Source organism: Geotrypetes seraphini, chromosome 6 (genome assembly GCF_902459505.1).
Source record: "Geotrypetes seraphini chromosome 6, aGeoSer1.1, whole genome shotgun sequence".
NCBI lineage: Eukaryota > Metazoa > Chordata > Amphibia > Gymnophiona > Dermophiidae > Geotrypetes > Geotrypetes seraphini.
In genome coordinates, this window is record NC_047089.1 from 21,753,137 (window position 1) to 21,767,099 (window position 13,963).

Genomic DNA, 13,963 nt, shown 5'->3' on the forward strand with positions numbered 1-13,963 from the left:
AGGGATGGTAGAAATTGCATGCCAGTTAGTACTAATTATGGGGGTGGGGCCTGGGGCAGAGCCTGGGTGGGTCTGAGGTGAAGCTTGGGTGAGGGTACTCGGTTGATATTTGTTGGACTTAGGGGGTACTTGGCTTGAAGAAGTTGAGAAACACTGGTCTACTGTGTATATAAGTTTAACAGAACACTTAACATAACATATGCAAAGCAGTTTAGGAATATTAAAATTCCTTAGTGCAAATCATACAAGGTAGTGCAATTTGTGCTAGTGTTAATACTTCTCTCTCAGATTTTAACAAAAGGTCTGCAAACTTGATATTCTCTTCCAAGATTTTAGTGAAGAAATTCCAGCAGCAGGATCCTTCCACCTCCCTGCCCTGTGACTTCAATGAAGGGTACTGCTCGCTTATTGTGCGATCCCTTACACCTGACAAGTGGCACTACACCCTCTCCAAAAAATGCCAAAAAATGTAAGGTAATGCACCTTGGTAGCGGAAATCCATGCAGAACATACACCCTGAATGGTGAAAACCTAACAAGAACTGTAGCAGAACGGGACTTGGAGTAATCATCTAGGAAGATATGAAAGCTGCCAATCAGGTGGAGAAAGCTTCAACAAAGGCTAGACAAATGCTGGGTTGCATCAGAAGGAGCTTCATCAGCCGAAAGCCTGAAGTCATACTGCCGTTATATAGATCCATGGTGAGACCTCACCTGGAATACTGTGTTCAGTTTTGGAGGTCACATTTTCAAAAAGATGTGAAGAGAATGGAGTTGATTCAGCAAATGGCCACTAGGATGGTCTCAGGTCTTAACGATCTCCCATATGAAGAACGTCTGAGCAGGCTGTGCTTATATTCTCTCGAAGAGTGCAGAGAAAGAAACATTCAAATACATCACGGGCCGTATTGAGGTGGAAGAAGAAATCTTTTTTCTTACAGATCCCACGGTGACAAGAGGGTATCTGCTAAAACTCAGGAGAGGAAGATTTCATGGGGACACCAGGAAATACTTCTTCACCAAAAGGGTAATTGATCGATGGAACGGTCTTCCACGTCAGGTAGTCGAGGCCAGTAACACGCTCGACTTCAAGGGACAATGGGACAGACAGGTGGGGGTAGCTCCAGAGGAATGCTTAAAAGATGGATTCTCGAGGGAGGGAGGGTTCTTGAGTGGGCATACTTGTTGGGCTGTCAGCCCTTTTCTGCTGTCATACTCTATGTTTCCCCCCCCCCATCTACTCCTCTGGGTGCACCTCCCAAATTAATCCCCACTGGCACAGAGATCTGAAATAGTGCCCAGTGACTTCATGTGCTCCCCTGTCCTCCTGAATGTTTATTTCAGGCATCTACCATAAAGCTGCTTAGTACCGACATTTTATATATCTTCCTATTTCAGAACAATATCACCAATGCATTTCCAGGCAGTGGTATAGTTGCTGTCTGCCCCAGGAATAGCCTTGGTAGGGGCACCGGCCCCATCTTCCTCTCGGTCTGCCCCCCTGCTCCTTTGTGACCCTCTCTGCTGCAAGCGTGCATCTCTTCCCTCACACCTCTTTAGTTTTCCTTGCGTGAGCAGCATTACGAACTTGCTGCGCACATCAGTGTTACCTCTCTCTGACATCCCTGCACCTAGCCAGAAAAACGCGGGCAGCAAATTCGTGAGGTTGCTCATGCCTGGAAAAATTAAAAAGTACAGGGAAAGGAAACGGGGCATGCGCACAGCATGGGGTTTAGGCAGGAGTGGGGGGGGAGACAGAGAAGAGGACGGGGAGGGGCACCAATGCCCCGGGTGCCACTCACCCTTGCTACGCCACTGTTTCTAGGGGTCTGAAATGGCATTGTTTGGCTGGGGCGGGCAGTGATACCCAAAGTACAAAGAGGAACAGCACATGCAGTTAGGAAACACCAGCAGAAGAATCCTCCGATGTTACTATTCTTTCATAGGAATAGAACTGGCACACTAGATGCGAGAACTAACTTGTTTAGCACTGGACGATGAATAACCTATTCATATGCATCCATTGTAGAGATTATTGCATCTTGTATTTCTCTTTGTGGGATGAAAGGCAGATTAGGTTGACTTTTAGAATCAAATATGATCAGACACACAGAAGTACTGGGACTGCATCCTTCTTCCTTGGATTGAGTCAGTGTTTCTTGCAGTACAGTTAAGAACATAAGAATTTGCCTCCGCTGGGTCAGACCAGAGGTCCATCGCGCCCAGCGGTCCGCTCCTGCGGCGGCCCATCAGGTCCATGACCTGTAAAGTGATCTTTGGTCTAGAACCTGTTCTTCCCTAATCCTTTATATCCTTCAAATCCCTTTTCTTATACCTTTTCTTTCTCCTTTATCTGTAACCTTCAATCCCCTTATCCTTCAGGAATTTATCTAGTCCCTCTTTGAAACCCCATTACACCCTCCAGAAGCGCATTCCAGGTATCCACCACACTCTATGTGAAGAAGAATTTCCTAGCACTGGTTCTAAACCTGTCCCCTTTCAATTTCTCTGGATGTCCTCTTGTTCTTGTAGTTCCCAATACGCTGAAGAACCTGTCCCTCTCCACCCTCTCTATGCCTTTCATAATCTTGTAAGTCTCTATCATGTCTCCTCTGAGTCTCTGCTTCTCCAGGGAGAAGAGCCCAAATTTCTCTAACCTCTCAGTGTATGAAAGATTTTCCATATCCTTTATCATTCGTGTGGCTCTTCTCTGGATCCTCTCAAGTATCGCCATGTCCTTCTAAAATATTTTATTGTGCAGAACACACACAGAATGCATCACTGCTCTATTGAAAAAAAAAAATCTAGTTTGATATTCTCTGAGTAGGAGAACAAACCTTACTGGAGTAGTAGCAGAGAATCTGTACAGCATAATTGATGTCAGAGTCAAGGGTATGTTGCCCTGGCAATCCATGGGATGTTAAAGGGCATCTGGAATTGCAGGGGCATAGAGGCAGCCAAAACCTTGCCCTACTTTAATAAAATAAAAACTGAAGTTAAACTACCTGAGGGTTCTCAGCCTTCCTCTTCCTTGCCTAATGAGTGTGTTTGAAGCACCTAAAAGTTACAGGAAAATATGGATAGCTGAAATACAATGCACCCATTTTTCTCTTCCCAAGTAATTTAACTCCAGCCATCCTAAACAGAAGCTACATACGTCAAATGAAAATGATCTTGGCAGTTTTCACTGATAAGATGTGTTTTCCTACATGCAGAAAATACTGCCGAAATAAAACAATGGCCCACTTATACAATACAATATAGTTCCTATAGACTGCAATCATCCAGTGTTACTGGTTCCATGTGATTTACAACAAAGGGAGAAAGGGATTGGGACTTGTATACTGCCTTTTTGTAGTTATACGACCCACTCAAAGCAGTTTACATCTGGGACAATGGAGGATTAAGTGACTTACCAAGGGTCACAAGGAGCAGCCCTGGAATTTGATCCCACAACCTGTGGGGGGCAGAGGCAGCAGCTCCATCACTAAACCACTCCTCACCTCACAGGCAAATATAAACAAAACTGACTAGACTTTTAAATATATCGGAAACAGATAAGTTTTTAGTGTCTTCCATTGGAAAGGAGTTTCAGCAATGAACAACAAGATAAGGCACTGAAGAGGACAACATTTCCTTGCATTTCATTCCATTCACTGAAGGATAATATAATAACAAATATCTACATGGACAAGTAAAATCGCTAGAAGGTACAAATTCCAATATGTTGGCCAAAGTTACAATAAGTCCTAAAAACAAACATACATAATTTAAATATCATTCCTGCCTCTATATGCAACCAGTGTAACCTAATCAAAAGTGGTGAAACTCATATCTTGTTGCTCTATAGATCATTTGAGCTGCTGTATTTTGTAATGTCTCTAATATTTTTGTTGAGCTGAGCAACCTGTATGTAACACATTACAGTAATTATGTCAAAATTAAAGCCTGCATAACAGTTTTAATCAAACACCACATTTTCAAATTTGATGAAGTAAAAACATTTTATAAAAAACCTACCAACACATTTTTACAAAGAATGAGTTCACGTCAAGATGATCAGTGGCAGTGCCTCAGTGATAAGTCAGCAAAATAAAAGGTAAATGGTGCACATAAGTGACACCTCAAATCTGCCATATTCATATGCACACACAAGAAATAAGAAACAATACCTGTGATATGAAAGATCGTGATTTTGTTCTTCCTCTTCCTCTTTTTCAGGCTCCTCAATGACACCAAACAGCTCAGGAGGCATAAAAATATCTCTGTTGACATTATTCACCCAACTCTTATTAGTCTTGTCTGCTTTGCTTTGATTCAATTCAGCTGGAACATAGAGGCATACTCCATCTAAGACTAATATTTACTTCATTGCATAATAAAATTACAGATTATTTTTAAAAATTTAAATATTTTGTTCATTGTTATCGTCTGATTTTGTTTTTCTGAAAACTGTGCATTGAAACCTACAAAATAATGTTTGTATTCAAAAGATTTTGTAAGTGTCCCCAGTTTGTCACCTTATGTGCAACTGAGGTTTATGAACAAAATTGTCATGGTTGCCTGCTTCCTGACTCTACATTCTCATTGCCATCACCAGGACAATGGCACACCAACAAGAATCTGCACTTCATCTCTTGAGTGTAAAGTTCAGAAGACACAATGACACAAAAACGCGATATGACTTGGAGGAATGTGTGATCTGATTGGGCCAAGATAGTCACCTGAAAACAGTTGACCAAAGTCTGATATCAGACTTTGTGTGAAGAAAAGAGAAGAATTTGGCTCTTGGAGAGAGTGAACGCAGATCTGAGAGCTCTGAATAAGAGACTGTCTCTCTCTGTATCTTCTAAGTACTGTGCTTCTCTATATCTCACAGTGCAGAGAAGTGCAAACTAATAGTTACAGCTTCTAATCTTGTATGAATGAGTAGCTGCCAGTGTCAGCTGAGGTTTGGGACTATCTCTATACTAACCAGATGTTATCTGGGTGGCTAGTTGTGAATACAGTGTAAGCCAAAGGAAAGAATCCCATTGTTCATCCAGAGGACTTTTACAAGGCATGGTCAGGGTGAGAACTCGGGATTTACTCCTATTGTTGGGGATCTAGATTCTGTTATCTCTGCCAAAGTCAGTGTTATTGTGCAAGGGCTTGTTTATTAGCTGGATATATTGGGCTGCAAGTAATCTTTTCTCAGCAATTATTTTTAATACTGTAACAGAATATTTATTCAGTTATCTACTTTTGTATCATGCACCAATGTATGTATGTTGTATAATTTGGACAGGGGGGAGGTAAAAGGAAGGGAGAGAGACAGAAATAAAGACAGACATAAAGAAAGAAAGGGGGCAGGGAGAGAGAGAGAAAGAAAGACAGACATACAGAAAGAAAGAAATGCCTAAGTCTACACATCTATTCTAGCATCCGTTAATGTGACAGGCTAAAAAACTAGTGTTGTATAAGTTGAATAGTATTCATTGTGTGTTTGTGTGCCATTTCACAAATTATCATCATCAGTATTTATTATCTAATATAATAAAGCCCTAAGCGCGCATGCGCACTCCCACCTGCGTGCTCCCATTTTCCGTGCGCTGTAGGGCACCACAGGTAGGAGTGCGTATGTGCGAGAATCCCCCGAGGCGGATGTCGGCCGCGGCGGCTGCTGCAGGCCGCAGCGGCGGCTGTAGGCCGCAGCGGCAGATGGCTGAAGCCTGGCTGGAGGAGGACGAGGAGGAGCTGCGAGAGCTCCGCAAAGGCAGGAGGTGAGGAGAGAGAGACAGAGACAGATGGATGAGAAGGACAGAGGGGCTACTAGGGGGACCAGGAGAGATGGTAGGGGATAGGGAGAGATAGACTTCAGGGAGTGTGGAGGGGGCAGGAGAGAGAGATGGTCTTGGGGAAGGACAGAGGGGGACAGGAAAGGGAAAGATTGCAATAGAGGTGAAACAGGGTCAGAGAGAGATGGTATTACCTTGCAATGAAGCAGCAACTCAACATTTCATATTTTCATACAGTAGGAAGAAGGAGGTATTGATGTCCCCTGTATAAGACTCTGGTGAGACTTCATCTAATATAATAAAGCCTTAAGCACGCATGCGCACTCCCATCTGCATGCTCCCGTTTTCCGTGCACTGTAGGGCACCACAGGTAGGAGTGCACATGCGCGAGAATCCCCCAAGGCAGATGTCGGCCGCGGCGGCTGTCGGTGGCTGCAGGCTGCGGCGGCTGTCGGCGGCTGCTGGCCGTGGCGACAGATGGCTGAAGCCTTGATGGAGAAGGAAAAAGACAAGGAGGAGCAGCAGGAGGTGAGGAGAGAGAGATAGAGGGGCTAATAGGGGGACCAGGAGAGATGGTAGGGGATAGGGAGAGATAGACTTCAGGGAGTGTAGAAGGGGCAGGAGAGAGAGATGGTCTTGGGGAAGGCAGAGGGGGACAGGAAAGGGAAAGATGGCAAAAGAGGTGAAACAGGGTCAGAGAGAGATGGTAGAGGGTGTGAAAGGGAGAAAGGAAGAGATGGAAATGGTAGGACCACTGCTGCTTTGGGGCACTGAGGGAGGAAAGGTTGGTACGTCAGGACTGCTGCTGCCGCCTCGGGTAAGTAAAGACCCTGTCAGGAGAGCCAAAAGGGTACAAATGAAATAGTGAAAGGTGAGGTGGTGGGACTGGGATCAGTGGGAGGCAGGGTCCGGGCATGATAGAGGCAGGGCATGGGTGGGGTCAGAGTCAGGGTCAGGGTATAGGTGGGGCTATTCTAGCATCCGTTACTGTAACGAATGTAACGGGCTAAAACACTAGTTATATAATAAATAAATATTCTACTTTGGCATTGTTTATTGGGTTCTATTACTGCTGAGATAAGCCTTTTGTTACTTCTAGTGGTTTCTGTAGGATCACTTAAGACCCCAGAAGATTGGAAATCAGGGAATTTCTGCCCTAAATAGAGCATTCCTAGATCTGTGCAATTGTCTGTACCACTATTTTTACTACAATTTTATATGAGCAATTACAAGATAAAGTGTCCTTGCACATAAAAAAAATAAATTACTTCCAATAGTGGCCATATGTAGGGCTCCCTCCTGGCCAGATCGTGTGGGGGGATATCGCCGGGCCAGGAAGGCTTGGGCTCCCTCCTGGCCGGATCGTGTGTGGGGGGAGATCCAGCCAGGAGGGTGGGGGTGCCGCGGGGCAAGAGGGCTTGTGCTCCCTCTTGCCCCGAACATAGTCGGGGTGCCACGGGCAAGAGAGCTTGGGCTCCCTCCTGCCCTGATCGTTGGGGGGGGGAATGGTGGATCGCGGCAGGGGAGATGAGCCATCTCTCCTGCTGCGATCATTGCTGTAGTGGTGCAGGCAGGTGCGGCCCCTTTTCGGCACTTATACCTATTTTGACTTGGTCTAAGTCAAAACGTATAAGTGCCGACTAAGCAACCTGCCTAAAGTTTTGGTTATACGTGTTGTATGCCTAGGCATAGGTCGGCCCACCTCCCGCCCGTCCTTTCCCCTCCTCTAAAAACGCCTCTTTTCTCTCTGTGCGTTTAGAGGCAGGGGAAAGTCCAAGTTGGTTTTAGATACGTCTAAAACCAGCTTTGATTATGGGTACTTGGACGATCAAGCTTTTTGATCGTCCAAGTAGTCATTTAGGCCACTTTTTAGCTGTTTTTTTTTTTTTATTATGAGCCCCATAGTGCATAGTGATTATTCTGTACATTGTGGAGAGAAAAAAAAAAAATAAGAGAGATCTTCAAGTGCACATCAATGAAGTCAGAGACCAAGAAATGTGTCAAAAGATACAAAAATATCTCCTTCATATTGGGCATCAAAGGAATGATTAAAATGAATTCTCAATCACACCTTGATGGGTTAATTATACAAGGCAAGTACTATGGTGAGTATTAGCAGTAAATCTGAGAGACTGCGATCATACTCTGCATACCCTGATTTAGGAGAGATGTTCATTACTCTCATGGTATGTCCATTTGGAGAAACTTCTCCCAAGATAACATACTATAACAAGTATAAGCTTTTCTCTGTTTTCTGCATATTTTTGTCCCTAGCTATTTGCTTAGATAAGCAGAAAGGCATTTTTAAGTGTGGGTAATAATGGGTTTCATGAAGGTTCACAGAATCACTGTGAGAAAAAAGGAAGGAGAATTTCAGCAGAAGTGTTGCAAGAATTAATGTTAACAATCAATGCAAGCACAAACAATTGATTTTTCTTTTCTCTCAGCAGACACAGCTTTCACTGACCAATTGTTCTGAATGCAAACATTTTTATTTTAATTCTTTGATATCAGAAGAGAAAGGCCAGGCTCTGTCAGTAGGTGGGTCATGGATCATGCTCACCATTGTCACTGCTATGTCTATTTTATGGTGGTAAAGCAATGTTAATATTCCTGACTACAGGTGCTGTAGCCTATGTTGGCCGAGGACATCACTCTATCCTAATTCTTGCAGCTCGACACACCTCAGTCTCAGCAACTGTTTTGTTTAACCTTCTGTTTTATGAACACACAGCACTTGCAGCTCAGCAAGTGCCATTTCACCCTTCGACTATCTCAGAAATACCAAGTCACACTCATTTGAAAGCTCTTTCAAATTTCACACTCTTTGAGCCCTCTTTCTCACTCATCAGAGCTTCAGTACCAGTGCACTGACCTTAAGAACATAAGAATAGCCTTACTAGGTCAGGCCAATGGTCTATCAAGCCCAGTAGCCCATTCTCACGGTGGCCAATCCAGGTCTCTAGTACCTGGCCAAACCCAAGGAGTAGCAATATTCCATGCTACCGATCCAGGGCAAGCAGTGGCACCCCCAGACCTTGATTTCATGAGAGGAAGCTTTTGGGAGGTAAACCTTTCCCTGTCCCTATTCACTTTATTGTCAAGTGCTTGTGCTGTGAAACTGATGTACATACTTTTAACTACTGGGTGGAAGACAATTCTCAGCTCAAAACAGGGGTGGCCTAGTGGTTAGAGCTACTGTCTCAGCAACCTGAGGTAGTGAGTTCAATCTCGGCCTGCTCCCTGTGACTTTGGGCAAGTCACTTAACACTCCATTGCTCCATATACCACTGTTAGATTGTGAGCCTTCCCATGTTACATCTTCAGGATGTAACATGGGAAGGGAACGTATTACGTGCACTAAAAAACAGGATCATAAATGTGTGTTCAAATTATAAGGACCTCCATGCAAATGCCATTTAAATGAAAGGAAGCGATAGAATTCCTAGTGCACAGAAGCATATCAAAGCCTGAGGTGTTTAGAACAGATTTTCTTTTCATGATAGTAATGTAACATCCGGGTTGGAGCTGGATTAAGTTACTGTATTTTTCCACTCCATAAGACTCACCTGACCATAAGACGCACCATAGATTTAGAGGAAGAAAACAAGAAAAAAAATATTCTGAATCAAAATCTCCTTGCCAGGCTCTGTACCCAACCCCATACTCCTTGTCAGGCTCTGCACCCTGTCCCCCCTCCCTGCCAGGCTGTGTACCCTGTCCCCCCTCTGGTGGTCTAGTGGTAGGCGGGGTCATGGCACAGGGCGGGCAGACAAGTCTAGTGGCCTAGTGACAGGCAGGCAGGCCTAGTGGCCTAGTGACAGGCAGGCTGACCTAGTAGCCTAGTGACAGGCAGGCTGACCTAGTAGCCTAGTGACAGGCAGGCAGGCCTAGATGCCTAATGGCAGGCAGGCCCCATACCACCATGTACCCTAAATCATCCCCCCATACCCCCAGTAACTTTTTTAATCACCCCGTATCTTTAAAAATCCTTCCCTCCCTCCCTAGATGGCTTTCTTGGTATTTTTTAAATTTACCCCCACCCCACCTCCAGTACCTTTTAAAATCCCTCCCTAGACAACTTTTTTGTATTTTAAACATCCTCCCCACCCACCCCCAGTACCTTTTAAAATCCCTCCCTTGACAGCTGTCTTGCTATTTTAAGCATCCCCCCACCCACCCCGGTATCTTTTAAAATCCCTTCCACGCTCACTAGCTGACTTCTCTTCTTATTTCCAAGCCAGCGGCACGGAGGTCAGAAGAGCGCGGTGGTCAGGAGCAAAGCTTTCCATGCTCCTGCTTGGTCCCATGCTGTTTTCTGAATGGCTGCGATCAGTTCTCGCGAGTCCTGCTGGCTGGGAAATAAGAAGAGGAGACAGCTAGGGAGGGAGGGATCACGCTGGACCACCAGGTAATTTGTAAGTGGTCAGGCGGACGGCAGCAGTCGGGGTTTTAAAAAGGTGCGATGGATGGCGGTAGGCGTGCAGGAGAGTGGGGTGTTTTACAGAGGAGTAGCAAGCGTGCGGTGGAGCAGCAGGCGTGGTGTTTTAAAAAGGTTCATCTGCAGGAGGATGTTTTTAAACGGTATGGGGTGTGTGGTTTTTGTGCCTTCGCTACAAAAGATGCATCGAGATTTCCACCCACTTTTGGGTGGAAAAAAAGTGTGTCTTATGGAGTGAAAAATACGATAGCTCACAATTCTGGGATTAGTCGTAGTCAAAATGCTGTGCCAGCAAGAAACTGGAGTTAGGTGCAGGGATCCTGACTCCAGTCCCCTTACCCCAACCCTAATTCCAGAAATGTGAGCTAACTTTACAGGCATAAAGTCCCATTTTCTGCTGCTCTCTATGTAAGAATATATAAACCCTACTAACAAGGAAGAACATGACACAAAAGTAATATGATAGAATAGTATTTGTATGAATCAGGTCTGTTGGATTTCTCAATAGAATTACAGTAAGGATTCAGACATAGTTGCAATCTTTTGTACCAACACTTAAAGGTCATAAGCAATGCTAGAGGTTTGCAGTACAAAGCTGTTTGCTTACCTATTGTTTGAGGCTTCTTTTTTCTTATTGATGCTCTGATGATATCTGTTCCATGTATTTTGTCTCTGTGCCTTTTGGACTTTGCTTCATAAAACCACTGTCCACTCATATTCTTTAGTGTGCTGTCATCAACTGTTTCTTCTAAATGTCTGAATTAAAAGTAAAAGTTCATGTTTCTACTGTTGGTTGCATTTCTTACATTTTATTTATTCATTTTTCATGAAAATGAATAAAACAGATATAACATTAAAAAAAATCATATCACTACTATTAGGACATTGTTGACCAAGAGATCATAGTTCAGATCTAGCTCAGGGTCAAATATCTTATAGAGGTAATATGCAAATATCAAGGGAGCAAGGAAGGAAGCTGCTGAAACAACAACAAATCCTGCCGGCCAACCAGTGGCACTGAAAATGAGCCTGAGAGGCGACATCACTTCTGGTCTAGGACTAGCAGGTTAAGTTCAGTTTATTTGTTATACTACTATAAGTCATTTACAGAGAGAAAAAAAAGATTGTATGGGAATGGGAAAAAGAGAAAAGTCTACAATTAAACAAACAAAGCAATCATATGAAACAGAAGCATGATGGGGAAAGGAAAGAATTACAATTTGAACAAAGGTAAGTAAATATCTAGGAAAAAGAGCACAAAAAGGTAACATGGCTGATTACTTCAGAATTGTGGTGCAGGATGGAAATGGAGAAGTTATGTTTTACCCAAGAATTTTCTTTTATTTAAGGCCCCCTTTTACAAAGCCAGGAAGCCGAGTGTCGCATGGCAAATGCTCCAAGGCCAATTCAATTCCTATAGGTGATGGAGCATTTACGCTGCTGGCTTTAGTAAAAGAGAGGGATAATCAGTAATGCTATTCTGAACCAGCAGGTCGAGGTAGAGGAAACTGAATTCTGCCAATGATATCACCAGCATAAGCTACAGTTGTGAAAAGCATTGGGTCTTGTAAGATGCAAATCTGGACACAGAAAAATCTGAGAGAATACTCAGAGGGGTAGTACAGGCCAATAATGAAACAAGTTTGGGCTTATTACAATATGGAGTGGTGAGAAAGAGTGAGGTAGGGTAAAGGATGCAGGGAGAAGTCAGCATTGCATAAGGTAAATAATGCAGTGGCGTAGCAAGGATGGGAGATACCAAGGGTGGTGGTGCCCCCCTCCCGTGCCCTCCTCTCCATGCCCCCAGCTCCTTCCTTGCCCCCCACGTCCCCCCATACCTCTTTAAATCTTTGCCAGCATGAGCAGCTTCTCCAGTCTGCTGCTGGTGCTGACATTGGCTTTCCCTCTGATGTCACTTCCTGGCCCCGGAGAAAATTTAAAGAGGTATGGGGGGAAAGTGGGGAGCAAGGAAGCTGCTGGGGGCATGGAGAGGAGGACAAGGGAGGGGGCAGGGAAGATTTAAAGAGGTATGGGGGGGAGGAAGGGAGGGCACAAGCATTGCATGGGGGCCAGCACCCCCACCCAAAACAGCGCCTGGGATGGACACCCCCTCCTCCGCCCCCTCTTACTACACTACTGCACATCTAGACAAGTGATTGATCTCAACTGGACAGACTGGATGGTCCATTTTAGGAGTCCTTTTACTAAAGGTGCACTAACCGATTTAGTGCAAGCTAACGATTAGCATGTGCTAAATGCTAAAATGCCCATTATATTACTATGGCAACTTAGCATTTAGTGCACACGCTGAATCAGTCAGCATACCTTAGTAAAAGTCATTCTACATTCCTGAGTTACAACAAAATCGGAATCTCACATTATAAAAAAATGTTACAAGTATAGTCCATCCTTGGAGTAATGGTATATGAGGAAGAGGCGTGTAAACTGCTCCGAAAATCCACTGTTCCAATGTTTGGGTTTAATGCCTATTTGTGTGTTTTATGGTTATTTGGGTCCGATATTTGGAAGCCCTGTTAGGCTGTTCAATCCTGCTTACCCCGGTGGGATTTCTTTTGGACAAATTTGAGGCTTTTTGTTTGCCGCCCGGTGTAGGCAGTCTACTCTTGCGGAAGGCAGGTTTGGTGACTAAAAAAGTTATATTGACTGAGTGGGTGTCGGCTGAACCTCTTGCGTATTGGGCATGGCGCAACAGGCTGCATGCCTTGATGTTACTTGAGAGGGGTCAGGTGCGTACTTCCTTTTGTCAGTCTAAGTTTTTTCTGCGGGTTTGGGGGCCCTATATCTATTCTCTGTCTCCAAGAATTCGGAGCTCGATTCTTAATACACTGTGACTTTGAGCTGTTCTAAGCGGTGAGGGGGGGGGGGTGTTTCGAGACTGCCTCTCCCCGGCTGTGAATCTCCTCTGTTCTTCCTGTGGTTTTTTTTCTTTTGGTTCCTTGTTTTTCGTTAATGGCGCTGTGTTTTGTTGCTCTTCTTCTTTTTTTTTTTTTGGGGGGGGGAGGCCTTGCCCTTTTTTCTCAGGGCTCATCAGAGTACAGGGCTCTGTTTGCAAGGTGTTTTGGACTTTATCGTCTCAGCCTCTCCAATGACGCAAGGTTGATCTTCTACCTATTGCTGGGTTTTCATCTTGTTGTTCCTTACTTTTTGATGGCTGCATTTGGCTGGGTGTTTGTGGGGTGGGAGGGGGTTGGGAAGGGGGGGTTGGGAGTTGTTGTATACTCTTGGCTAGACCCGTACCTTTTGCTGTGTTTTCTTTCTCTGTTCAATAAAAATTGATTTCACATAAAATTTTAATCTTTTATTTTTCTTTATTTTGTTCTTTTTTTTTTTTTTCGTTTCTCAACAATAAAAAATAATATTTTTCAGCCACTATTCGCTATTCTATAGATGGACTCTTAACAGTAATTTGTCATTTATGCTACATTAAAAAAAAATAATCATTTTATACCCTTGCTGGGAACTGTCTGCCAGATTGCATAGGAATTACAGCATGGTCTCACTTGGCAGCAAAAGCAGAACATAGTGATGCTTTAGGCATCTGTCCAATGTAAAAAATTACACAACAAACTAGCCAACTTTATGTTGTGTACGTAATTATAATGCTGTCCATGTTTCAAAAGATGGTCTATTCTGGGCTTTTTAAATGAGAAGTATCAACATCTGGAAGAATCTATTCCCACAATTATCCATGGACACTATGGCATCCAAGGTTGTTAAAACTAACA

At 44.0% G+C, this 13,963-nt stretch overlaps 1 protein-coding gene across 17 annotated transcripts in view; it reads right to left on the reverse strand.

Annotated features, from left to right (window-relative positions):
• The window catches only part of SYTL2 (synaptotagmin like 2), a 259,334-nt gene that overhangs the window by 129,718 nt on the left and 115,653 nt on the right, over positions 1 to 13,963 (reverse strand). For all 17 annotated transcript variants that reach the window (XM_033948916.1, XM_033948909.1, XM_033948922.1 and 14 more), the window contains 2 exons: positions 10,825 to 10,973; positions 4,172 to 4,325 (listed from right to left, as the gene is read on the reverse strand). In XM_033948916.1, the coding sequence (XP_033804807.1) occupies positions 4,172 to 4,325; positions 10,825 to 10,973 (303 nt within the window). The remainder of the gene's footprint in view (positions 1 to 4,171; positions 4,326 to 10,824; positions 10,974 to 13,963) is intronic.